General features: G+C 46.1%; 1 protein-coding gene across 1 annotated transcript in view; it reads left to right on the top strand.

Annotated features, from left to right (window-relative positions):
• The window catches only part of LOC144467561 (uncharacterized), a 179,723-nt gene extending 154,106 nt beyond the window's left edge, over positions 1-25,617 (top strand). Inside the window, exon 6 of the mRNA XM_078176419.1 lies at positions 25,222-25,617. Within this exon, the coding sequence (XP_078032545.1) occupies positions 25,222-25,403 (182 nt within the window). The 3' untranslated portion in view covers positions 25,404-25,617. The remainder of the gene's footprint in view (positions 1-25,221) is intronic.
• Positions 25,618-27,907: the final 2,290 nt, after the last annotated feature.

The raw sequence follows: 27,907 nt of genomic DNA, 5'->3' as shown, positions 1-27,907 counted from the left end.
ATACATATATATCTCGTATCGCCGTGTAGGTACAAAACCATTTCCTGCGAATAATATCGGAGTCCAGTTTTCGCCCGATGTAAAAATATTCCTTCCGCCGCGGTATGATTTTTGTTTGCGCCGTCGGCGGCGGACGGTTTGTTGCCCCGGGGTGGGTCTTGAAAATAATCCGGTAAACATTCGTTGTAATTATTTCCATTCGGCGGCGCCAACAAATAGCGAGCGGCTTGCCGGGGGGGAAACCGTTTTAATCTATCGTCCCTCGATTTTCATCGGCCGATGAATATTCCGTGGCGCGCGCGCGTGTCGCGGATTTCAAGAGAAATTTTCGCGTAGGCGAGTAACAATGGTTTAATGAAGTGCCGCGGCGTTCGGGATTCGCAACGAGATTCGCGCGGCGAATCACATTTTGTGTTCGCCGCGTGTTTATTCTTACCGCTCCTTTTTCGTCCACCGATAAAATTTTCATCGCCCGGCAATCATCGATTCTGCCGGACGGTTTGGTTCCGGCGCGAGAAAATTGCCGGAGCTCGTTAGAGCTGCCGCCGCCGCCGCTGTTGCCCCGGTCCGACGCTCCGAAGGCGACGAGGTAAACACCGTGTTATTGACTGTTAGCGAGGCTATTGTATTGTAATTCGAACGTAGCATTGAAATAATTGCGCGCCGCTTAATGAGCCCGAGGATTCGTTAAAGCGCGCGCCGAACGGTTAATACCCGATTCTTGCCGATAATTCGCTGCGAATCGATGGGCCACCGCTTAACGAGCGCCCGCCGAGACCTTTTCTCGGTGTTCAGCGTCCGCGCGTAGAAATTGCGGACTAATTATTTGGTTGGAAAAAAGCAACTTCTAACCATTTTATTAGGTTGGAAACTATGAAACGGGCGTCGCAGTCGAACACAGCCTAACAAAAACGTCTGCCGTAGCCAAAGGGTTAAGATGGTATCCCTAGCACAAGCAAACGATCCGAATCGCTAAGAAAAGAACCGACAGAAAAAGAACCAATTACAGTACGATTTATTCCCGCGAAACGATCACGTCCGCGGGCATTTAAAAATGCTCGTTTAATCAATCGAATCAATTACCTCGGTTAATCGGATTCCGCGCGGTTTATTTACCGTGCCGAAAACTCTTGCTTTTAATTAATAGCCGGTGTTACGGCTTCCCGATGTTTCCGCCCGGCGGCTTTTGTTCTCGCTTGTTTTCCTTTTTCTGTTTTTATTTTTAAAGAACCTCCATGATAAAGCTCGCAACGAGAGAACAGATTGATACCCGAATAATCGGAAACCGTCCGAACGATATTAAAACCTTGTCGGTAAATCCTATCGAATTAATTCCGAAAACGACTTTTACTTTTCACCTTGCGCCGGTATTCGATTACCACCACTGTTCCCCACCCCTCTCTCCCCCCTCTCTCCCTCTCTCGTGCCGCGTGATTTTAATGGTCTTGCTTAATGCGTCCGTGTAATGAACCGCCGGTAATCAGACCGCGAATTTTATGCGGAAAACTTGCTCGATGATTAAAACAAAAACAGATGCGTGTAATATGCGGTCGGAAGTATGGGGGGAGGCACGATCGACTGAATGATGATTTACTGGATTTTATGGTGCTGCGGTGCAAAGATTATCAGAACTGAATATTGATGGTTCGGATCTTTTTAATTTGAATTGATTACTGCGACAGTAATGTATAGTTATATAACTCATAATATGCAGTCGTAATCCAGGAGGTTCAAGGATGTTTTTAAGATGTCCAATGTAGGATATTCAGGACGTCTTGAAGACGTATATTGGACGTAGAAAAGGCGTCTTTGAGACACTAAGTGCTTATTTGGAAAATAATAAGTCGAAGTTTATTAGAAATTGTTTTAAGGTTCCATAATTATTGATTGGAATAGTCAAGAATTTAAGTAGTAAAGGTGGACGATAATTCAGTTCGATTAAACGAGGTTCTATAGACAGAAAATAAGTGAAAATCCTTCCAGTTTCCATTCTCATTACTTACAACATTACTGAAAAAATTCCACCGCTCTTAATCCAACTTCTACACTGTACAACAAACATTATCAAATGCCACACCATGCACAGAGAGACCACCCTAACGCAGCGACGACAGTCGATTGGACGCAAACGAGGGCGACGTTTACGGCGTTCCTAGTCGCGCCGGCATTTTCGTCATTTTCGGGGCGCCGCCGCGTGTTTCGCGACAATGGCGGATGCGCGGGTGACGAAAAGCGGAAGCAAAGGGGTAGGTGGAGAAGAGACAGCCGTTAGGGAACGGCATGATAATTGCTGGGGGCTCGACACACGGAGGGGCCACGACAGACAAAAAGGGCCGTGAAAGGAGATCGGTCTCTCTCTCTCTCTCTCTCTCTCTCGCTCCCTCTCGGCATGGGGGCTGAGATCGCGACGAGTGATTCAGTTAGGGACGCGATCCTATTTCCCGTAACAGGGTAACGGCTTTGCTTTCCCAGCTGGAACAATCGCGACCGCCCTTCCCCCCCTTCCTCCTTGCCCCATGCTGCGAGGGCTGCTTCTTGGCGAGGAGCTGATACGGCTGGCGGTGAGCAACATAACTGTCATGGGGACGGCCGGCGCGCCGTGATTCACATGAAAGATCGCGCGTGACTCGATACGTCCGCGACGCGCCCGTCCATAAATGTTATTGTTGCTGTTTGCCTTATGGCCGGGCCGTGGCAGTTCGCCCGTTTCGGGGCTCGCGGGGACATCCAGGGATTAGATGATGCGAGATTGAATTGAATTCGGTATAGCCGGGGCTATGAGCAACGCGAGGATGTTGAAGAAATTGCGCGCGTACAGCTGAACGGGTTTTGATGTCGCTGGGACTTGCATGGAGACATTGTTAGTCGCTGTCGTAATAATAGATTCGTGATAATAATAGGTTCGTGATAGTAATAGTTTCATGATAGTAATAGGTTCGTATGGATTTAATTGCGATTTTAATTTGCGGTTTAATTATTGCCTGTGTTTCACTCGTCTTTCGATAGCTTTTCTCCAAGCCGACAATAAAATTACTAATAAAATTACTGACAATCATTGCTTACGCAAATGTTACCAGTTCAACACTAGTATCACTAAACAACTCGAAACGAGTGCTTCATAATTTTATCATTAACAATTCCTGATAAAAGAAATTCTTAGATGAATCTGTTAATTCAAGCCTTTATTCGAAATAAGCGCAAATTATTTATTTTTAAGCGATCTTAAAATTAGCAACAAAGCGTTCGTCGGTGTTTCTGAAACAATTTCGATCAAAGCGACGATATTCCTATGAACCCTTCAATCGCCGTGAAACGAAGTTCGCGGAAGGAATAGAGAGTCGCCCCGGGAACGGTATTATTTTCCATTTTCGTTCGGCGACTCCGGAAAAAAAGCGATTTCACGGGGGGGAGCACAGGTGAAAATGGGAACAAGGAAGGACGTAGAATAATTCGCGGCAATTATATTGAATTTTCCCGTGGAACGGCGCGCCGGGCATGGTACACGGCTCGCCATCGCCGCGAGGAATTGCGAGAGGAATTGCTCTCGTCCGTGGCGGCCGTGGAGCGCGCCGGGAAAATCGAAATCGAATCGGCCCGTGCGCCTCCCCCTCCCCTCCCGGTATATACGGCACAACGGGGAGGGGAAAAATATCGTCGCGGGGAAGAATGAGCATGGAATTCTACTCCGGCCGACTAATTGAGACGATTTCGGCGGTTTGGAGATCGGCGAGAATTGCGATCGGCCGCGATGACGGCCGCCGCAGAGCGCATCGTTGGAGCCGGATCCCTTTTTCCGGAGCGGGAGGGGAGGGGAAAGGGGCGGTTGATATCGGTCGAGGATGAAAATTGAAAAAAGGAGTCTGCGGTGGCCGACGGGGTGGCCGAGTGGCCTCGGTGATCGCAGCCCCGTGTGCGGCCCGGCAAAAAGACGGGAAAAAACAAAAAGGGTTGGGAGCTGTAAAAAAAAAAGTGCGAAAATGCGAGGCTTCATCGAGCCCGGCGCCGCGCCGGGCTCGATAAAATTTCGTATAGAAAATGAGCGTGGCCTGGCCGAGCTCCCGGTGCGTAATTACGTGTGCTGCTGCCTGTCGCTTCTCTCTATACACTGGGTGCTCCGAAACTATCCTTTACGTACCTATCATCCCCCGCAAGATATCCTAGAGATTTTAATCTGCTGAGGGCAGAATAGATTTTTAGTGTTCATGGTGGTGAATTTAATATTAATTATTCACTGATGATTCAGTGATGGTAAAATTGTTTAAAGTCAAAAGCTAGGTTAGAAATTGCATCCTTACGTTGCGTGAAAAATTAATATTTTGTTACGTTATATATTGTATAAAATATACAGTAATATATATTGTATAAAATATATATTACATACTATAGATCGTTTATTTTATATTTTATATATCTATTTACTTTTAACCCTCTGCAATTAGAGTCATCGCACCTGAATTTCCAAAATTAATTTTTCTAACCTACAGAACACTGTACCCTTATCGTATCATATATTTCTACAATACTTTAATATCCAAATAAATAACTTATAAATGCGTGATTTCAGCGTTGTATATATAATTGAAAATTAAATCGAAGATAAGTGCTGGGTGAAATTCGATGAATTCGATGAATCGTAGAATCAATGTTGGAAAAATTCGGAGCACCCCATAGAGAGAGAGATATATATCCCGTTCGATAGCGGCGGGATGGCACCGGCGCGAGTTAGAGTGGCACGTTAATAAAACCAGAGCGTTAATTGCTGAATTCCCCATTGATTAATAGCGCTCAAGGCACCGGCGAAGGTGAGAGAGATAGGCGAGAGTGGCCGGACGATTTCATGAACGAAGGAAATAACTCGTCGTCTACTACGTTACACGCGTTCAAATTGCGGAAATATTCTACGGTAGATCGCGCGAGCGCGAGCTCGAATTTTCTCTGTTCCCGCGTTTGCTCTGTTTCATATTCGACCGATCCAGAAATAATTATATCTAACAAACAGACGATCGAATGAGAATTATCCGAGAGGCGATTAAACCGAACGTCATTATTGAGAGGCTGCGTCAAACGCCGACCGAATCAATTCCGTATTAAATTAAAAAAATAGCGCGATTAATAGAGCACGGAGATTTATGGTGATTTTTATTGCCACACTTTATTCTGTGAAACGTGGAATATCAGGGAAACTGCGTTTGTCAATGGAAACGTTACGCGTTGCGAGAAGAAAATGGGAATGCCGTTTCTATGTTGTTAATTTATGGATTATCTTTAATGTTAAACTTACTGGGCTTTGAGAAAACTATTTATTCAATGTGTACAAATTTAAGAACTTGGAAATATAAAATTGAAGAATTCAGAAATAATATAAAAATTTAAGAATTTAGAAATATAAAAATTTAAGAATTCAGAAATATAAAAATTTAAAAAATGATTCCATCCTTTTCTACAAGACTATTTCTACAGTTTCACCTACCTCAAACTGAAAAGATATAAAATCAATCATTTTAACTAGTCTAGTTTAATCAGTATTAAAGATCTACGCAGAGCCATAACTGCTCAGGGCTCCGCATCAAAGTAATTACAGGAAACAAATTCACAGAACGACGGAAACGCGTTTACTTTTACGATTCCCAGAGAACACTCGGCGACATAAAGATTTCCGCTGACCATTGCTGCCGTTAACGTTGGATCAGCGCGCGAGGATTCGAGTCGATCGCGATCCCGGCAGAGATCGAGGGAGGGATCTTTCTCGCGGAGAAGAGAATATTCCTCGCGTGGCGAACGTCCCCGTTGAAAAATATGTACACAAGGGGAATCCGTTTTCGATTAGAATGGGAGCCTAGAGCGCGCGCGCGCGCGGACCGACGCGAGTCCGCCGAAGAATACGAGATCCACGCCGGTATCTAAATGCGCATAAATTTCTGTTGGCTCGGCCTGGCCCTCGCCCTCTTTGTATTTCAAAACACTTAGGGTATCCAGACGCGTATCGGGTACCCACCCCACTTCCGGAATTTCCGGAACATTTGACCCGGCAGCGGGTCGGCCGATTGATTACATCACGCCGGATTCCGATAAGGGCACGGGACGCTTCGGAAATCAGCAGACCCGTATCGCTGTCAAAAAATGTAGGCGACTTGGACGAATATGATTCTTGAGCACTAAGTTGCTATTTTTCCATTAGGTTGATTCAGATTTAATTTAAATTTTATTTTTATTTCAGTTGTTTTTGTATTAAATATTTTCTTACTAGCATCGAATTGGGTTTTCTAATTGGATTTTCCAAATTGATTTTTATATTGTTCTAAACTTGGTGGAGGCTTGAATAATTTTTGGAACATTAGTCAAAGTTTCTATTTTGATGTAAGAAAGAAAAAGAGATCCACTTTACGTCTTTAAGACGTCCCGAATACTCTACACCAGACGTCTTCTAGACGTCTTAGAAACGTCTTAGAAACGTATTAAAAACGTCTTAGACACGTCTCGTAAACGTTTTAGAAACGTCTTAGAAACGTTTTCTAGACGTCTTATAAACGTCTTGAAAACGTCTTAAAAACGTCTTTCCGCAACCTAGAACCACACACAATGATCGCAACGCATCCCTGCGACGCTTATTAATGTTCCCAGCCTCCCGGCAGTTAGTTTTCTCCGCTCGTCTCTTGCTATTTACCGCGGAGGCGTCGCTTGGCAGTCGCCCCATGCAGAACGGAAACGACAGGAGCATCCGAAAACAAAGTTGCTCGAGAATTCGTGCACGTAGGTGAGGATCAATTACGGGCGTCGGTTTCGTCGTCGCTCGTCGACGAAATCAATTTGATAGCTGGGATCCGCGGAGACACTCGAGCGAGCAACGTCTGCGGTCGCGGGCGGAGGACGAGAGAGAGAGAGATAGAGAGAGAGAGACGGGGACGATGGGCGAGAGAGGACGAGGTGTTGGCGGTAGAGGAGGAGGCGAGAGACAGGAGGTTGCGAGAACAGCCGAGAGGGTGGTTGCTCGTTTACGAGCTTGCTGACTCATCCCCCGAGGCGGTGCTCGATTCGATGCCTGCCTCGGCTGCGGGGCGCGCGTACTCGCGGCTGATTTACGCGCGAGCCTTCTTACGAGCTGGCTGCTCCGTGGAGAGAGGGTTTCATGGGCGACGCGAGCTGATCGCGCGACGTCTGCTCGGAGGACAGGCTCGAACGCGAGGCGATAAAGCCGCGTCGCCGCGCTGTGTGCCTGCTCGAATGGCGTCGCGGCCGGTGCCTACCCGATTGCCAATACCATTACTCCGCAGTAAAAGGAGCGTAAACGCACCGTTAAAGGACTCTTCCCTTCTTCCTTTTTCCTCTCTCTTTCTGCCATCTCCCCGTTTCTCTCTTTTTCTCTTTTTCATACGTCTCTGTCGCACTTTCTGATTATCTCGCTTGCTCCTAGTTCGCTTGCTGTCTGTTTCACTTGCTGTCTGTTTCACTTGCTCTGCGCTTCGTGAGCTCTATATTTCCCTCTCTGTTTCTCTATTTCTCTCTCTCTCTCTCTCTCTCGCTCTCTATAGCTCTTACTGTCTATAGCGCTTGCTGTCTATTACGCTGCTCTCTATAACGCTTGCTATCTATTTCACTTGTTCTCTATTTCGTGCGCTCTCCCTCCCTCCCTCTCTCTCTCTCTCTCTCTCTCGCTCCCCTGCCGCCCCAAGGGGGAATCGAACCACCCCTTCATACCGTCGTAGAAGAGCCAGACCACCCTCACGGGCCAAACGAACCGAATCCACTAAAATTTCGCGTTTTCGAACGTTAATGTCGCGTCGACGACGGGCTCTCCTCGCGTTTCCTTGGCTACCGGTCTCGCGCTCCTTTACGGAGACGCGCAGACGGTGGCCCGGCACAAACGGCCGCCATTCTTTGAGATGAAATAAGCCGGCGAGATATAGATTTTTTTTTCGCCTGCCACGCGAACGACGGCTGGGAAGATCGTCTGACGTTTCGGCGCCGAGACGCGGAACCACCGCGATGATTCGTTTCCGAATGTCTGAAATAAGGAGGCAATGATTGGCGCAAGTGTTTTTGGAAGGATTGCTAATCACCGAGGACAAGTCATTTTTTAGGTATTTTTGCTGTGGTTTTGTTTTATTCAGAAAATCTATTCAACTCAGAAAGTCTACATTATTCAGAAAATCTATTTAATTCAGAAAGTCAATTTTATTCAGAATATCTATTTAATTCAAAAAGTCAATTTTATTCAAAAAGTCTGCTTCACTCGTAAACTCTATTTTATTCAGAATGTCTGCTTTACTCAGAAACTCTATTTTATTCAGCAAACGGTTCGCATGATTTTTATAGCGAGACAGTTCGCGATTACTATGCCGCAAAGGGCCAAGGAGCTTTTTTCCCCCCTGGGGAATTAAATTAGATGCCACCGCTTTATTAAAAAGGCAGCGTTCGCTAATTGGTACTGAAGTTATAAAATAGAATGATTAAAGCCTGGTTTTAATGGGATTTGATATAACTCGCGCGTTAGCGAAGTGTAACAATATTCCACAGGATTATGGTGGGAAGGCATCGAATTAAATAGTATTCAATATTGCACTTTTATGGGGCACGAACATTCTGCAAGAATTATGGGAATGGAAATTATGGCAATGGAGTTGAATGGAAATTCTGTGGTTCCTCTAGGGGCTCGAGAAAAAAAATGTCGACACGGTAGAGCTTACGATTATCCGGGACTACGATATCAGAGTTATCTATTATGCAAATACGTTTTACATGCAATCTGCTTAATCCAAGGCGACTCGTATGCAAAACGACGCGCCGCACAAATTAATTGAGATGAAATCTGCCGCAGCAAGTAACTGTTCCATTGTTCGCGTGTTCGTGTCTCTTTGTTTAACGGTGAAATCATTGGAGGTATTTTTTAGTTTTTTTCAGTCATTTTTGTATTAGATATTTTCTTATCATCATCGAATTGGATTTTCTAAGTTCCCACTCGATTTTCCTATTGTTCCAAGCTTGGTAAGAATTTGTGCCACGTGTGTGCCGGAGATCGCGAGCTACACGTATATATCCGGATCGAATCGAACTACGAAAATCGCAGCGGGCCGATTTTCCCGAACGGCGTAGAGCCGCCGCCCGCTATTTCGCTCTTCGTCGCGACGAAGAATGCCGAGGCCGCGTTTCGCGTATCCCCCGACCATTAGTATATTACTTTCTCCTCGATGCGATATACCTTCGGCTCCCGCGCCCTTTCATTCTGGACCTTTGACCCGGGCGGCGGCGGCTCGCGCTCCTTGCCCAGACACCGTCGGTGCCGGGGCTCCTCCTCCGAGTCCGGGGGAATCGTAAATCTACCGAGGTGTCGATCAAAGACGAAGTCGAACTTCACTCCCTCCCCACCCCTCCCCCTCGCGAACAATCCCCGGACTTCGCCGAACCGGCGAACAACCGTTCAAAGAGCTTCCCGGCGGAATCGCGGATAGACTGACTCGCATTTGCATCTCACAGAGATATCGAAAAATTGCGAAACAAGAGCCGTGTGGGACCGCCGACAAAGATGCTGTATGGTAATTCCGAGAAATATCGTAAATGCACGGGGGAGTTCCTCTCTTCGTGGCGCTGCTCTTTGTCTAAACTTCCGGGTTAGAAAATTGTTTAATATTTTTCCTGGTATCGTAGAAAGGTAGACCAGAAACGTGTTGAAAGGGAGGGTGCGTTGGTGTAGTTGATTACGATGGAACGTTTTGGATTTTTCCATGGTTGTAACTTGTCTTTGAGACATCTCAATGTCCTATGAAGTCCTATAAAATTCTATAAAGTCCTATTAATTACTGCAAAGTTCTATAAAGTCCTATAAGGTTCTGTAAAGTTATATAAAGTTCTGTAAAATCCTATAAAGTTCTGTAAAGTCCTATCAATTCCTACAAAGTCCTAAAAAGTCCTATAAAGTCCTATAAAGTCCTGCAAAGTCCTCCAAACGTCCTAAACTCGCCCTAAAAACGTGCCGTGTCACAAATCAAGACGTCCTTAAGCTAAAAGGCGTCTTTTAAACGTCTTCGTTCCATCTGGTCGAGTATCAGAGAAACAAAGACCAGAGTTTCCAGGACTAAGTCGCGAGACGTCGGTGGGATCGATACCGTCCGACTGCTCCGAAAACCGTGGGAGAGATCAAAGATTCGCATCGGCAGGACTGACTGGGAGTATAGAGCGGGTCATGGGGCAGCGCGAGGGTGGCAGGCCTCGGTTAATATTCATCTCTGGCATACGGGGGAGACGGCCGTGTCGTTTCTTCTGTTCGGAGGTAGTCGCAGCCGATACCTCTCCGTTTCTTTCCCGGCCCCCTCTTCGTCCCTCTATCCTGCGAAATTCTCCCTCGAGCATCCCTCGAGCATCCCTCCCCTCCTCCTACTCTCTCTCTAGTTCTCTCTGCCTATCTTTCTAGCTCTCTCTGTCCGTCTATCTCTAGCTCTCTCCGTCTATCTCTATCTCTATCTCTCCCTGTCTCTCTTATCGCCACAGCCCCGCCTCCCGCCTCGACCATCGGAGGAATATACCCGGAGCATTATCAATGCGAGGCGAGTTCTCAGCTGCACTTTCGAGGGTATCCCGGAATAGTAAGGAGCGACGAGAGTGCTGGCTGCGCGCTTCAACGTCGGCTAGGAGGGTTGCTTTCTCGGCGGAGAAAGCGGCACGTGGGGGAGGCAGGGGACGGTGAAAAGAGAGACGGACGGGGCGCAGAGACGAGCAAAGCGCCGCGGAAAAAAGACCGCCGGAACCGGCGGGTTCAGGCGGATAAAAAACAGAGGGGGAGAACGGCCGAGGAACTGGCCGACCCGATTAGTAACTCGGTAACGCGAGAACTGTTTCTCTTTCGCCCGTCGGAATTACCGAATCGCCCGGGATTTCTCCTGCACCCCCCGCGCGACCGACCGGAGAGCATTTCGATGCCACGGAGAAATTATGCGGTTTTATCCGCGAGCCAGACCGCGAGGATCGGTTATTGTTTTGTCGATAGGAGCTCGCTCGATCGCGCTCCAACCCTTCCGGGTCCCTCGAGCTTACGCGCGGTTCCTGAGAAATGCTGTGGATGATTGTCTTACTGATTAGTGCAATCTTTAAGACGTTGCAATCACAGATAAATAAATAATTATTTATAATTGTGATAATCGTGGCGAAATTAAATTAAATGCATAATATTATTTTATATTGAACGTTAAACTCTACATTAAAATGGCGCAAAATTCGAGCAGCCTATTCCGCAATAGGAGATCAAAAGCGAGCAGATTTGTTAGAGCCGGTGAGCTTCTCTGAGCGTCCAAAAGATTCAGCTTTGAATTAGTAAAATCGCTTTGAGGCGAAAAATAAAATAGGAAAAAAATTAAACGGAATTATATACGAAACTGAATATGAAATATATATACGCTATTTTTAATCTCCTTTGAAACATGAAAGAAATGTGTCTGAAATATTTTATAGCACCCAGAAAAGTGTTAAATTTACTAATTTACGATACGACATTTTTAACCATGAGGACAGCCGTCTCCGGTTTCCCCAGATCTCTTTCATCGCCGAATTCAGAATTCGCCTAATGAGTGGGGTTTGTTTCGAGGCGGCCGCCGTCGGCGCAATCGGCACAATCGATCGTAATTGTCCATTCAGGATATTCCGGCATGATCGAGGACGAGGGGTGTATCTCAAGAAAAAGGGGGAATCACGGTCGACGGATTTCGCATCCGAGCGCGCCGCCGCCGCCCTTCGTCGTCTGAAGGGTCTTCCGGGGAAGAGCAATCTCGCGGGCGTCACGGAGATAACGCGATAAACCGCGTTACACGCGTAAACGCTCCGGCGGTTCCCGCGCGCGGCGCGTTAAAGCGACCAATCAATAATCAGGCCGAACGCCCGCCCTCTGCTCCGCGTGCAGCTTCTCGCAGAACACCACCTCTCGCCTTTGCCCCGAAAATCGTCCCTTTCACCTGTCGCTCCGACGTCACCGCGCAGCAATAATCCGTCGAATAATTAAGCAACGCAATTATTTAAAAAGCCTGGCCGCCTTCGTCGTTAACGGATCGTGCCGATTTCCTCGATGAAAAATTTACCCCTTCTCTCTCTCCCTCTCTCTCCCCCTCCCCCTCTCTCTATCTATATCTTTCTGTCTTTGGCTCTCTGTCTCTCATCGACCGTGGAAAATTGTACACCGCTGTACGGCGAGGCGAATCTTCGTAGAATAATGAAATGTAAACTTCAATGAAATTCAATCTTCGATCGAATTAATCAGCGCGAATTCTGGTTTCAATTCGCCGCAATTATTCATGAGGGAAATTCAATATTATCGAGTGCCGGCTTCTTTAGCATTTACCCGGACCGTCAATCGTTCCCGAGTGCGCCGCGACTCTTTAACCGCGGCGAGCGTGCCCTTTTTTTAGAAAGAAAATGGTATATTGGATAATGTATTCGATATATTAAATTTATTGGATACTACATTGGATATATTGGATAATACGTTAGTTATATCATATACAGATGACATCATAAATTAATATAGGTCTCTCCTGAACAACACGATTTTTTTTTGAATTGGTTCTAATGAACTGCAACGAAATATTGAAAAATATGTTATCCTATCATTCTCACCCGTTCCGTAAATCTACAACATAATCACGAGATTTTCCTAAAAGTTCGTCAACGATTAAAACGACAATGGTGACGCCTTACCCGCGACCCAAGGTTCAAAGGTCTCGTCACTGGCAGGAACACCGACGTCGTCGCCGATTAATGAAAACTAACGACCCGCGCTCGGGTCGCACCGGGGTGGTATCGCTACGAGTCCGCCGGTTTGTTCAGCGCCGGGAAACCAATTACACTCGACCCGCATCGAAATTGTTATGAGGAGAGAGAGATTCGCGTAGAGCTCGCGGGATCGCGGAGGGGCCGGGGGGGGGGGGGGGGGTTGAACGAGAGGAAACGTTGATGGACACGAGTCATCCCCTTGTCCCTATCCAGCGAACTCCTGTCACGTTTCCCTCGCTATTCTACCCCCCTCCGTCCGCCCCACGTTTTCAGCCGGTTTTCGAGCGACTGCAATCACCGTTGCCGGCGGATTCCCATCGGCCGCGGCTGCCGCCGTTATATAATGCGCCGCGGCCGCGGACGAATACGTTTTGACAAGCTGGAGAGGCCGGGAGTTCTTGCACGCGTTCCGTCGCTCGGGGGGAGGGGAGGGGGGAGACGTGGGCGGCCGCAGCCCAGGGCACCCCCGAAACCCCGCGTTTCCGGGCCAACGAACAATTGGACGACCGCCAAAATACGAGCCGAGCCACGCGCCGAGACCGTTTCGCGCTCTCCTAAACAGTCTCAGCTGCCGCGACCGTAAACGGAGTCCCCTCCTCGTTTCGTTTTTATGGGACGCGCCTGCACCACTCGCTTCGTTCGACGACGACGTACTCGCCCTTTCGTCACTCTGTGTCCGTCGCAACTTGTTAATCATCGGTAAGGAGATGCGACGCGAGAATGGCGCAGTATCGTTGCGAGACAATGCTTTCCACGATGGAGCCATTGTCCGTCGAGATCGCAAGATGATCGTGAATGAGGAAGTACTGGAATTGTTCGAATGAAGGATTCTTCGAATTATTTGAATTGTTTGGATTATTTGGGTTGTTCGAATTATTTGAATTGTTTGAATAACTTGAATTATTTGGATTGTTTGAATTATTTGGATTGTTTGAATTATTTGTATTGTTTGAATTACTTGGATTATTTGAATTATTTGAATTCTTCGAATTAATTGCCTTTTTCGAATAAGGGAATCTTCTGAATTATTTGAATTATTCGAAATAATGTAATTCTTTGAATTACTTGAATTATTTCTAATAAAGAATTCCTCGAGTCATTCGAATGAAGAATTCCGCGAATTACACGAATTATATGAATATCGCAGACGTCTCGACGAATTCTAATCAGCAGTATCTCGAATCGTTGGAAGAGTACAATGTTCCTCCTCGCGGAAGACGCGATCGCCGAGTATTCTAATTGCGATCGGAGTCACCTGGGCGTGCCGAAAACAAATCTGTGACGAACTGGCGGAGCGAAGTTCCGTTCGTCGAGCGGAACTCCTCGTAAATCGAGGCCGGGCACGCGTGAACGATTCGTAAAAATCAATTCGACCTTTTCCCGGCGACGCGGCGCGACGATCTCCTCTCCTGCCTCTCCGTCGGCACCCGTCGTCTCTCCTCCGTCCGGCCGGCCTCGGGCAGCTTTCAAAATTCATTTCTATATCTCTCGTACAACCCATCTCTCTCTCTGCCCCCGTCGTCCAATCAAACCAACTGACTCGACCAATTTACTACTCGGCCTCGAAATTGTTTCGGCTTGTGATTGACAAGCGGGGCTCTGACCGCGCCGCGCCGCCACCCGTCAAAGCCTCCATCGCCCGATACCGTTTCACGCGTGTTAGGACACGTGTGCCCCACCCCTGCCCTCTCTATCTACTCCTCCGTCATCATCCACCTAGCCCGTATCCTTTTCAGGCAAGATTATTTCGGGATTAAAGCGGGCGCGACGGGATCCGACGATCCAACGTGTGCTCGACTGCGTCGGATTCGAATGATTCTGTGCCGCGAAGCGCGACGATCCCACGCTGATCGTTCTGCCTATGGCGTGTAGGATTCTACTGGCAATCTTTACCGATCCCGAATTTGTTCGGCGGATAGAAAAATCACGGCGTGTCGCGGGAGTTTATTTAACTTCTACCGTCTCTGACGGAACTCTGCGTCGATCGACACCCTTTCGTTCTTAACCATTTCTTCGATGCAGAGAGACTGAATTTTGAGACTTTTTGGATATTGAAATTTTGTTTCGATTTTTAATAGATTTAGATTGACGATTGTATTTATTAAATTATGTAGAAATTATTCGTCGCTTAGCTCGCCCAAAAATATTATAAATTAAGCAACAATCGCAAAAATCTTCTGCATATAAAATATTCCATCTAACATCCAAAAGCCTGGAAAAGTAGTTCACTAATCCCCACAATTTATTCATAACTCCTAATTGATTCAAGCATTTGCAAAAGTGTCTTAAAATGTCCCAATTCCGAATCGATGAGATAAAACCGAATTAGTCCACGATTTACGATCAGGGATTCGTTGTTACGTCGCAGTAGGGTATACCGTCGATTATGGCGTTAGGATGGGACCCCCATTAGAGCGAGGAGAGGCCGACCGGGGCTCTCATCAGGACAAGTTGACAGCAATTTCTCCGTGTTCCGGATGCGAATAATCGCGGGTCCGGACCGGCAAAAATAATTCCGTCGCGTCCCCTCGCAAACGAGCCTCCATTATTCAACGCGATCTTTGATAAATTTCGTCGGACGGACAGTCGTACGACGCGGGGAGTAGGAGGAGGAGGGGGTTGAGGGGACCGCCGAGGAGTCCGCCAGGGAGGAAACGGATGGAAAAATATCTCCGGCGCGTCGTCTGAAATGAAATAATTCTTCGCGATGTGAAATATCGTCATCCTCATAATTAAAAGTTGAGGTTGCAGCTCGCGGGAGCCATTAGTCTGCGGGGTTCGTCCGTCCGGGGGAGGGGGGTTGTAACGCCGGTCCTGGAAATTTAGAACAGTGTATGAAGTTTTAGGCGATTGATTTCAAAGCATTTTACATTGCGATTAGTATGACAGATCTAATTTATCGTTGCAGAGACTACCTAATCGAGAGAGAGAGAAAGGGAGAGGTTCTTGAATGATGACAGTCATTTGTCTTTTTAGGAAAATTGCTGTCTAAATTTTAGAGAACTGTTTAAAATTCTTGGAGATTAATTTCAAAGCATTTTACACTGTTGTTAATATCAAAGACTCCTTTTATCAATCATAACTCCATTTAAACAGTGCGAGAGATCTTCAAACTCCAAAGAATATTTCTTTCTCATCAAAATCATTGTCTGAACCTAAAAAAAAATATTCAGAATTTTCAACAATTTATTTCGTCACACTATACGTCGTCATTATCGTCGAACAAGCAGTATATTATTTTCGAATGCGTCGAGCGTGCAAACTGAAATTGTAGACGCGCGTAGGTGGAAGCGAAGGACCCTGCCAGAGATAGGAACGTCGGCCGCAGACGTAACCCACGTTGAAAAGGGTTCCGGGGCACTAACGAGATTTTACGAAGGGCCTCGTTGTTCGACGTAATAACTCGCGCGACGTCTACCGTCGTGCCGGCAGCCATCCAACTAGCTGCCAATAGCGGGACATCGATTCGTTAAAAAAGAAAAAAAAATAGGAAGGAAGCCACCGGTCCCGCGGAAACGATCCGCGATGATCCTACGCCGATTACTCGTTAATTAACTTGGCCACCTGTCCTGGATCAGTCGACAGATAGGGCAGAAGAACCAATTACAGTGCCATGTTCGCGGACTTCTCGAGCTTTCGCTATTAAAACTAACTTTCGCCAATTTGACGGACGTTTTTTGAGGAGTTCGTGGGACAGACCGAAGCTTCTTTTACCGATACAAATTGTTCGTCGAGGTTATAATAATTTTGTAGCAATTTCGTATCGATTTTAAGTCGATTTTATATTAATTTTGCATCTGTTTATTTGTATCGATATTATATCGATATTATAGCATTATAAAATTATAAATATTACATTATAGCATTATAGATATAAATTATCAATTTAATTTAATCCTGACGTTATTTTCTAACTACTTGTCCAAAAAATATCAGCCCACATTCGTACCTCCCCTAATTTCAACCGAATGCAAATTTAATCAAACAAAAATGCCACCGTGGCCCCGCCGCGCAACGAGGAAGAAGCCTAATCACCGCCGTAACTAGAGATTCCAGTAGTACAGGCGTTAATAATCCCCGACCGGCCGGCTCCATTATTATCATTCTAATCAGGGCGAATCCCTCGGGGATTCTTTACACGTATTATTTTAATAAGCGAGCTTTTAAGCGTCGCGGGAGGGCATTACCGGCGAATTAATTCAATCTGCGAAGAGTAGTCCCGGGTTCGCAAGGGGGGCCGAGCGAAGAAAAATTTTGTGGAAGGGACGAGCAATTTTTCATGGGAAATTATCCCGAACGGCGCGGGGCCAGAGGTCGGACAGTTAAGGAGTTCGAGCTCTCGCGTAGAGTTTTCTCGCCAGGAGAGGAGGGGAGAGGGAATTACGTTCGCGATTCCATCTAGGATCGAGCGACTCGACGGCGAACCGGAAACGTGGCTCGTCGACCGAACGGAAGGGTTGTGACAGGGCTTTGGATTGTCGTCGCGTGCTCGAAGGGACCTTCGGAGGGACGGTTCACTCTATCCCTCTTTCTCTCACTCTCTTCTTCACTATCTCTCTGTCTCTCTCTATCTCTCTCACTCTCTCTCTCTCCCAGTCTCTCCTTCTTTCTTTTAATCTCTCTTTCTCTCTCGCAATCTCTCAGTCTCTATTTCTCTCTCTCACTCTCTCTCTCTCTCTCTTTCCTTCTCTCCCTCTCTCTTTTTTTCTCTCTCACTCCTACGCCGTGATGCGATTTTACCGGTCGACTCCCCCTATCCCCTTTAGAACAAGTCCCATCGATGAAGAGACTACCCTGTTCTCGAAGATCTTTACGAGTGCCGGTTTACGAGCCACCCCCTCGCGCCACCTGATCGAACCGGTCGCGGTACACGTTAACGAGCCACCGGGTCGAAACTTTCGGGAACGGTCGCCGCCGGATTTACGAGACCCTCTCGGAAACACTTCGACCGCCGCTTTGATTCTTTTTCACTGAAAATCTGCCGCCGGTGATGACCGAGCAGCAGCGGCGGCGGCAGCAGCCCCGGTTGCCTGGAAGGGATAGGGGGGTTGGGGGAGTGGTGGGGTAGCTCGACCCAAGTTTCCCAGTTAAAGAGGTTGCGAGAAGTCCGACGATTCGACTCGGCTCTGACTCGCCGAGATTGAAGTTTCGAGGAGCTGCGATTATGGGGACTTAGGATTCCAGGGGAATAAAGTTGCGGCACGGTGGCTCCGGGGAACTTATGACGCCGGGACTGGAACGGCGCGCGGTAATACTTACGGCGGCGGATCCCGCTCCGCTATATTTACTGGGAATTCTGGATGGGTAGCGGCGGAGGAGGCTTGTTTAGCGCCGGGCTTTACGGAATACGTTCGCGGCTCGTCGATCTCGGGATGTAATTGGTCGTGCAGGAAAGTCGATGGGATACTTTGCAAAGCTGTGAATTTAATTGTTTGTAGAGGAGATTGTGACGCGTGGAATTTGTGGAATTCTTACTTGGGTAATTTATTTGGGGTTGCTTTGGAGAGTTTATGTTCTATTTGGAGATATGTTTAGGGAGAATTTATTTATGGATGAAATTTTGATTAAATTGTGGTGTAATTAGTACAGAATAGTATAATTATAGTATAAATTAAATTATAATATTATTAGTACAGTATAATACAATTACAGTATAAATTAAATTATAGCATAATTAGTGCAGAATGGTACGATTATGGTATAAATTAAATTGTAGTATAACAAGTACAGTACACTATAATTATAGTATAAATTATACAGTGTTTCTGTCACTATAATATACCCTATAAGCCCTGAACGTTTGCTTGGGTACGTCTTTAAGACGTTTTCTTCTTACGTTCTACCTGACTATTCATCACCATTACATTATACAGAAATATACTATATTTACTCAGAATATCTATACAGTATATACACAGTAGAAGAAAATCACTGAGCAATGCCGTCCATTGCGCGTCCGTAAAGAACTTCGTGCAGCAGATCAAAAATTCAGAATCGAAACGGAGAGAATAAAACCATGAAACCCGTAGGATTCCTAATTTCGGTGGACACCAGACGTGTCTGCGAAGGTTTCAGTTTCGGGCCGATTTCGAAATTGGAAGATCGGGGGGACGGCCGGGATAAAATCGTGGGAATCCAGTGGACGGCGACGGCGCGCCGAGAAAAGACGAGAAGCCACGCGGCTCGCTTGCGATCTCGTTGGCCGCCGCAATGCAGCTGGTCTGAATAATAAACGTCGTCGGACACGGCAACAAGGAAAATGTAAACGAGGCTAACAACGGGATCGCGTTAGGTATCGACGTGTGAAAAGCCGGAAAACCGAACGGAGGGCAGAAAGTACGCACCGGGAAGACGGGAAAAAGGAGTCAGCGAGCCGGATCCAATTAATCGAATATCGACCGGTCCCCCTGTTTCGCTTTTTTCCACCGCCCTTTTTTCTCCTATCCTCTCTCTCTATCTTTTCTCTCTCTGTCTCTATTTTCGCCCTCTTTCAATTCCATTCTCCCTCTCTGTCTTTCTCTCTTTCTATTCCTTTCAATCTCTGGCATACTCTCTTTCTATTCCTTTCTCTCTCTCCCTCTCTCTCTCTCTCTTTAACTCTCTCATTCACTCGCTCTCTCTAAGTCTCTCTTTCTCTCTCTCACTCTCTCTCCCAGTCTCTCTTTCTCTCACTCACTCTCTCCCTCTCTCTCTCTCTCTCTCTCTCTGTTTCGCTCTCTCTCTTTCTCTGTTCCTTTCGCTCTCTGTCTCTCTCTCTTTCTATTTTTTTCTCTCTCTCTCTCTCCCTCTCACTCTCTCACTCTCTCGCTCTTTTTCTTCCTCGCAGGCATTCCAATACCCGTTCATTACGGAAACAGTGACCCGCCTACCCGGACAAACGGTGCGCGAGCCCCCGGGGACTTTATGAATCCTCGTATATCCTCTGGCCCCTTTCGCGCGCCCCACCCCCAAGCTTCACCTGCCGGCAGGTGTACGCCCCCCGCCTTCATGGACGCTAGTATCGCGGCTAATAAACTTCCGGCAAGAACGTAGGAAAAAAGCCGGGCCGGAAAAAGCGCCGGCACACGAGCGCCCGGCATTGTCGCATCGACGCCGATGAATTATATATTCGAGCCTCTAAATCGAAATTAAAAGCGATCCCGCGTGGAATCGTTTTGGGCGTTGCCGGACGATCGGGGCCGATTTTTTTTTCGTCGCGCTCCCCCTTCGGCCGCGTGTCGCCACCATTGTTCGGCGGATCGACCGGTTCTCGTTCGCGATTCGCTCGATTGAGAAAACACCGTGGCCAATCGCCGGGAAATTATGGATCGTCGAGTCGTGGGGCCGGTCGCGTGCCTCGCGATGAAAACAGAGCGCGGACAATTTTTGTTATTAGAAAGGCTTCCGGGGATGTCGAACGCGACGGAATCGTTTTCCGGGGACCTGTTGGATTCCCGTTGTCGGAGGCGCTGTTTGGGGGGGGGGGGGCGAGTATCGTCTTGCTCGCGACGCGGAAGTATGATTTTCAATCGGCGCCAGGTGAAGTAAAAATGGCTGAATGATTTTGGACGACGTAGTAGTCAAGAATCTGTCTGCAATGGTTGTCTGATTAATGGCGAGTATGTTCTACTTAATGCTCTTTCAGTAACCTTTCAGTTATAAGATTAATCACCGTGTCGCAGATTTTTATGCAGAATGAATCATTTCTGTTCCATTTGTACGAAACAGGAGTTGAATAAAAATGTATTACTTCCTTGACAGTTTCAACAAATTGAAAATAATGCAAATTGAAAATATGCTGTTTTTAAATTGCGTTTCTCTCATCCATTTTTATGAGAAGTGTCTGTAATATTCAGAACCTGTGACAATGCTTAAATTCTTTATTCCAGAATTAGTTAACTATATAGTCTACTATTAATTAACTATATATTCTGCTATTAATCAACTATATATTCTTCTGTTACTCAACCATCATTTTTACACGTCCAACAAAAGCTTCGTTTCCGGTTGTATTAAATTTAAAAAAATGTTTCCACCGTTTTCGATTAATTAGTCGCGTATTGTCTCAACCTCTACGGGCCCGTCCGATTCGGGCCGACCCTTTTCATCGACGTTTCCGGGACCGATTACGATTATCTCCCGTCGATGACAGGAAAATGATTAAAACAGCTCGGCCACGGAAATATCGAACGTAATATCGACAACGACGCCGCGATTTTTTATCGGCTTCCGAAGGAATTGATATCGATGGACGGTATCGGCCGCGTTTTCGATGCACGCCGTCGACGTTCCATCGAATATTTTCATAGCGGAATTCGGTGGGAAAAGATGAAAAGCTGCGATCCCTTCCCCCCCCCCCTCCCGCACCATGTTACCACGGGCCAGGATTCTCGAATCGTTTCGCAGCGAAACCAGATAGGAATCTTCCTGTCACCGGCAACGTTCGCGATGGATTAGAAATAATTGAACTATATTACTATATGAATCACGCGAAACACTGCCAGATTTTATTTATACGAGTGAGATGTGTCATTGGTGGGCATTAACAAATTACGAAGATGTTTCGGGAATGCTTTTGCTGATTTATTATACGATATCTATATATATATATATCGTGTTTGATAAAAACGCGAGTTAAAATTGTTTTCAATTTATAACAAAAAATTTATTTATTAAAAAAAAATCAAAAGGTATTACTTCTACGTTATTGGATTAAATAATCAATTTCTCTCTCTCGTGGAGAAATTCAATTATGAACACTCTGCTGATAAATCAAATAGTAATGGAAGTGCATCCAGTAGAATACACTTACCATTGATCAGACAACTAGTCGAATCCTTGCGTCATCAAGCAGACAGCATTGTCTAAAATTATTGAGTCAGTTTCGCTTCACATTTTTACATATATAATTATACATAATAACACGTAACACATAATAATAATTATATATTACAACACATAACATACAATAATAATTACATATTGCAGGACGCAACGTACAATATTAATTATATATTAAAACACGTAACATACAATAAAAATTATATATTACAACACGTAACACACAATATTAATTATATATTACAACACGTAACACACAATATTAATTATATATTACAACACGTAACATACAATAATAATTATATATTATAGTTCGTGACATGCAATAATAATTATATATCATACCCCGCATCATGCAACAATAATTACACATTATACCTCGCAACAAGCAATAACAATTACATATTCCAGCACGCAAAACACAATACCATTTACACATTACAACACACACCGCCAACACAATTCTCCGTGGCTTGAACGCAGCAGAAGAGCAAATATCTATCGAAATCGGGGGACGCGGCTCGCGGTCCGGCAATTCGTTTCAATAAACCGGCGAATGAATGGGCGGCATGGCAATAATCCTGGACCACGCCGCGCGGCATAAACAAACCCGCGAAAGCTTAAAAAGTTTTCTTGTTATCCGCGTTAAAGGGGAAGAGGAGGGGGGAAGGTCCGCGGAAAAAAGACGCGGGTAGGACGCGCGGAGCGGAAACCGCGCGAGAGCTCCCGTTTAATTAGTCTATTTGGACCAGCTGCAGCTACTTAAGCAACGGCGCCTCCCTGCCCCCTCCCTCTCTCCCCCTCACCCCCCGGCGAATTTACCGTTCCGCTGTACCGCCAACGAAAAACAATTTTCCCCTTCCCCCTCCTCGTGGGCGAACTGTTTCGCGAATAATTTAGGATTAAGGGTTAAGAACGGGCTATCGGGGCCGCAACGAAGTTCGCGGCTCCGTGCCCGCACGAGAGACTTGGCAAGCATAACCGGGCGGCCCCGGAAGCGACGAGCTCCACATTTTTCTCCGGCGTATAGGGGGGGTTGGGTGAGAGAGAGAGAAGGGGTCTCTCTCTGTGTAAGAGAGAAGGGGTGGGTGATAGGGAGGGTGGTTAACGAGCGACGCGTTCGCCCACCTGGTCATTACTCAACTTCTTATTGTAATTAAAAACGATAAAATCGCCGGGTAAATTCATTACCCGGAATTTGTAATTGAAAGGGAGCCCTGATGTGGGTTAATAGGGAGGAACGCGAGAGCGCGCGACAGTGCGTCCCGACCGCGACAGGGGTTTGATTAATACCGCGGGCTTCCGCGGAAGTCCGCGACAAATGGATTTTCGATATGACCGCCGCGCCGGGTTTCTAAAGTATCTCGAAATTAATTCCCGCGCAACGGGCACCGCCCCGAGCATCATTAATGTCCCAATGAGGCGCGCGCGTGGTCCGGCGAAAATTCGTAATTCCGTCGCCCCGCGCGCGCGCGCGCGCACAGCACGGCCACACCGTGTATTCCCTCGACGGTGAAACGGATTTTTAAATGGCCCGATTAACGGGACCGTTCTCGATACGGTTTTCACGGACGTTTCGCACGTAATTTTAATGTAACCGCGCGTTCGACCGCGGTGAATGCGTTTTGTATTTAATTGTCGCGCCGGGGTTGGAGCGAGTTCGCTTCGACTCTGAGGAGTGGAATTGTTTTTGAAATATTAGAATAAGGGTTGTATGAAGATTATTAGAAAGCTATTGGTTACAGTTGAAGTTATTTAACCCTTTGCACTCGAGTGGCCACTCTGCGACGCTATTGAAATTGTTTTAACGTGTACCAGTAATTATTTTTATAGACACCGGCAAAGCTTAGATATAGAAAATTGTTGGAGGCATAATTGTTGCATGAGCCACGAGTCATTCCGATAAAGTTAAAATAAATGTCAAAATAGCACACTCGCAATATAAACCAATAGACGCTTCAATGAAATTATAAAAGCTTATTAAAATTTATCTTGCTACTTAGTTTATATTTGTCACAATCACCTAAAACAATTCTTCTTTACCACAAACCTCCACAGTCCATCTATAAGTAGAATTAACCAACGCGTGGTCAGGCATTCGCAAAATCGAATCGCGAGGAAAATATTTACAGACTCGCGGCGATTATTGGAAAGCAATCAGTCTATCCGGGAGGTGAATCGGTCTCGCTAAAAATATTTAGTAGCAATACGTCGAGCAAAAACTGTCTCGCCTCGTGGTCGTCGTCGGAGGAGGAGGAAGAGGAAGAGGAAGAGGAAGTAGAGGGAGGTGGAGGTCAGAGAAGAAACACACCACGAATTCGTACGATGTTGGATAATTATCGGAAAGCTATCGCATCCTGCCGACGGAAATAAAATCGCTGGAAAAAACAACGAGCTTAATAGTATATCGATCAACGGAAACAGCGGCTGGCGTTTCAGACACGATCATCGAGATATGATTTCGCGCTTCTTGGGAGACGGTCGTATTTAATTACCGTCGACTGGTTGAGATAGTCGACGTAAAGAATCCACCTTCACGTGACAGGGACAGACAACGCCAAATTATGAATTTGGTGGCTGAATGACTCTGAATAAAATAAAAAGTTAAAAACAAAAATCTGAAAAATATAACGAAGCATACAATAGTGCATGGGGTTAAATAAGATAAGAATAACCAAAAGATGAGATAAGAGCAATAACTCGAGCTACAACAATTTTGAGAACGTAAATGAAAATAATAGAATGCGCTCTTCGAAGTAAGATCACAAGCCAGTGGAAACAGTCCGCGTGCGATCAGACGCGGCTAGATACCACCTCGGTATCAGTTTCCTGACGTCCGTTCGCCCGGGCGTCCAGTAACCGAATATCGTGGTACGCGTCAACGTCACCGTTTCTGAAAGGCTCGCGGCTTTTTTCCCCCGAAAACGCAGCCGACGTGCCCGGTGTCCTCTTACCAATTATACCGAGGAAAAAATAACGACGCTTTTGTGCGCGCGATTCGATGCCCGGAAAAACAGCATCCTCCTCCTGCAGTGGAATAAAAAGAAGAAGCTGGCTGCGGCTGAATCTGAAGCGACGAAAACAAAGACCGTGCTCTGGTAGCTTCGTTTAGATACATTTAAACATAATTTAATTTATTTAAACGTTTACGTTTTAGATATTAATAATTATTTATGAATACCTGGAAGTAAAAATTATTGATCAGTATGCAGAAATAATAATTAGTTATGAGAACCTGGATGTAATATTTATTTATTATTGATCAGTATCCAGAAATAATAATTATTTACGAATACCTAGAAGTAACATAGTAATCAGGGAAAATAATTATTCATCAGGAACTAGGAGTAATAATTATTTCCAAGCAATGAGAAGTAATAATTATCCACGCTACTATTATAGCGATAGTTTATATTTTCAATGAACAATTTAACAATAAAAATAGGGGTTGGCACAAGGGCTGTTCACGATGTTCCATGGGGCGTTGTTGGTCGTTGAGAAGCGATTGACGGATGCCGGGGCAGGGATCGGGCCGCGTTATCGCCTCGCAGACACTGAATTATCATCGAGCAAACGCGCGCGCGTGCCGACCACCACCCCTTCCCACGGCCGTCTAATCCCGGGCATTCATCATGTTCCTTCTGTCGTCAGGTGGCACCAGCTCAGCGGGACGCGGCACGACGGCCTGGACTACAGCGACGGCGATGATTCTAGCGTTGATTGCGAGCCCCGTGTTCCTGCTGTCCGCCCCGATGACGATGTTCGCGGCGGCGGCGTCGGCGACGACGACGACGGCCGGTACGTCCGTGGCCCTCAACGCTGGCAGCAGGTAGCTCGTAGGCGTCGACGACGACACCACTGCCACTGTCTGACCCGATTACATCGTCCATGTAAAACCTAGTAGTCTAGGGCTTCCAGTTATGTATGTTACTATTGTATGGAGTAGATAGTCGAATAACAATGATTTTTATTCGAGTGGGCCTGGCCGATGATACCGAGCAAAACATACACCGAGATTAACAGAAATTACCGGGAGATTCGGAGAGAGAAAACGAAATAGAGAGAGGGGAGAGAAAAAGAGAGAGAGAGAGAAGTGAAAGAAAGAGGAGGCTTTAAATCGGCGGTAGTCGATGTTAATGCCAGCTCTCTCTCTCTCTCTCTTTCTCTCTCTCTCTCGGTTTATCCTTTTTGCAAGCGCTAGCAGTCTGCTGCGAGCGAACTGGCGATCGATCGATCCGGCGAATCGTGTTCGATCGATCGATCGTTGTACCGTCATAATTGTCCGATTCTCTGGAGCTACTAGGTGAACACGCGGGAATACCAGAACACATGGCTGAGAACGATGAATAAAGATCAATTCCAGATCGAATGATTCTGGAAATGGAATGAAGGAGTGAGAGAGAGTGTAAGAGAGAAAGAGTTAGAGAGTGGGGGGAGAGATGTAAACGGATGTAAAGCGAATTTTCAATTGTAACCTATTGTAACGCAATATAACACTCCCTACGACACACGATATGCTTGCTCGTTCGATTCCGTTCGTCCGATTGTTTCGATTTTTCTGTGATTCGTTTAGTGACCCCAGTGTTCACCGAGCGTCGAGGATAGATATACGATAACAGGGGTAATTAATTAATATACAAGAATAAAAAAGAAAAAAAAATGAAGAGGAAAGAAAGATACTGTGACATGGTTAAAAAAAAAAAAGAAAGAAAAGAGAAACGTTTAGCGCAGCGACGGGCGGCGTTCTGCTCAATATCCGCCTCCTTTTAAGACGTCTGACGAGGAAACGCGACACCATAGGTACCGATTTGTAATCTGTACAAATTGTAATAAATTACCATTCGAAGTACGTTCGAACCGGCTTCTCGTCGGCTACGTTCATTCAACCCTTTCCTATCTCAACAACTCCTGCATCCATAAAACGAGGATACAATTGGAACGATATCTGACAACTTGCACTTTATTATTAAGAAAAAATAGTTCAAGGATTTTTAAAATAATTATAATTTTATTATTAAGAAAAAAAATAGTTCGAGGGTATTAAAATAATACTCACTAAATTTTATACGTTCTACAATGTCTCCTATAGTGATCCAGAAAGTATAGTATACACGAAAAATCGACTCGTCCATTCAAACAGTAAAAAATCAGTGGATGCTCTATGAAGTAGAATAAGTCGAGCACTTATCAGACTGTAAATGAATTCTTGAACAAGAGGACAACGTCTAGCACAGTATCCACTATATATATCCCCGCGAAATCTGTTAGCGCGAGCAGCTTGGGAGATTAATTAATGTCTCAGCGCTTAACCGTGCAAGTAGTACGACCGAGCCATTAATCAGCCCACTAGCATGCATCAGTCCGCCAAGAAATCTGTTCTTACCGTGGCGAATGTATCAAGCGGAGCATCAATCTCGCTGGCAAGAGACTCACGTCGTAGATCGCGCGAGTAGAATAACCGTGTCATTGGTCGGACAAATTGGCTGCACCCGTAAAGTATTAAAGGGTGCCATAAGTTTTTTTCTATTTCTAATTACGGAATTAATTGACGATATTTGTTGTGTAAGGTTGATTTATCGTGTTATACAGGGTGTCCCAGTTTTCAAGGTTCAAATTTTGTCAGTGTATTCCATGGCACAAAGTAAGAAAAAAATTAAAATTATTAAGCTTTATCGAATGAATATTATTTTCTTTACTTTCTTTTCCCGCTTTCCGTTTCCGACTCGCAGAAGTCTGCTCTGGTACACCATAGACTGCGTAGGGCAGAGAAGGCGAACGGGTCGCGCGGCCCGGCAAGCTAATCTCGCAGCTAAAGTATCAACCGGTGAATACATCCGCATCGCGGGAGGAGCATCCGCAATTAACTCGACGTTAAACGATTCTTCTCCACGTCGGCGCATAAGGTAAGGGATACGCCGGTTTCCTTCTCGGGGAAACGTAATCTGAAACGTCACTCCCGCTTTGACCCGAACCGGTTGGCGGCACACGGGAAAAAGGGAGAACCACGCCGCCAGGTGGGTGGGTGGGGAGCTGAGGGCGCGGGGCGAGGGCCGCGGGGGCCGGGATTGATCCAATAAAGAACGCTCCCTGAAAATTGGCACGACCACTCGTAAATGTTGAAGTGCACTCGGGGCTACGTGGATTGCTACGTCGAAATATTTCCGGGATATATGAATTATATCGGTACGTGACTCTTTCCGGGCGGCCGTAATTGCGCCGACAGAGTTTCGGCGGGGAAGGTTTATCGGCTCCTTAAAGCGAATTATTAAATTTATCGCTTAATCCACGGGCGACGCGATCCGCCCAGCTACCACGGAAACGGCGACGCTGTTTGCTG

This window comes from Augochlora pura, chromosome 3, assembly GCF_028453695.1.
Source record: "Augochlora pura isolate Apur16 chromosome 3, APUR_v2.2.1, whole genome shotgun sequence".
Taxonomy (NCBI): Eukaryota; Metazoa; Arthropoda; class Insecta; order Hymenoptera; family Halictidae; genus Augochlora; species Augochlora pura.
This window is presented reverse-complemented; position numbering and strand designations above follow the sequence as displayed.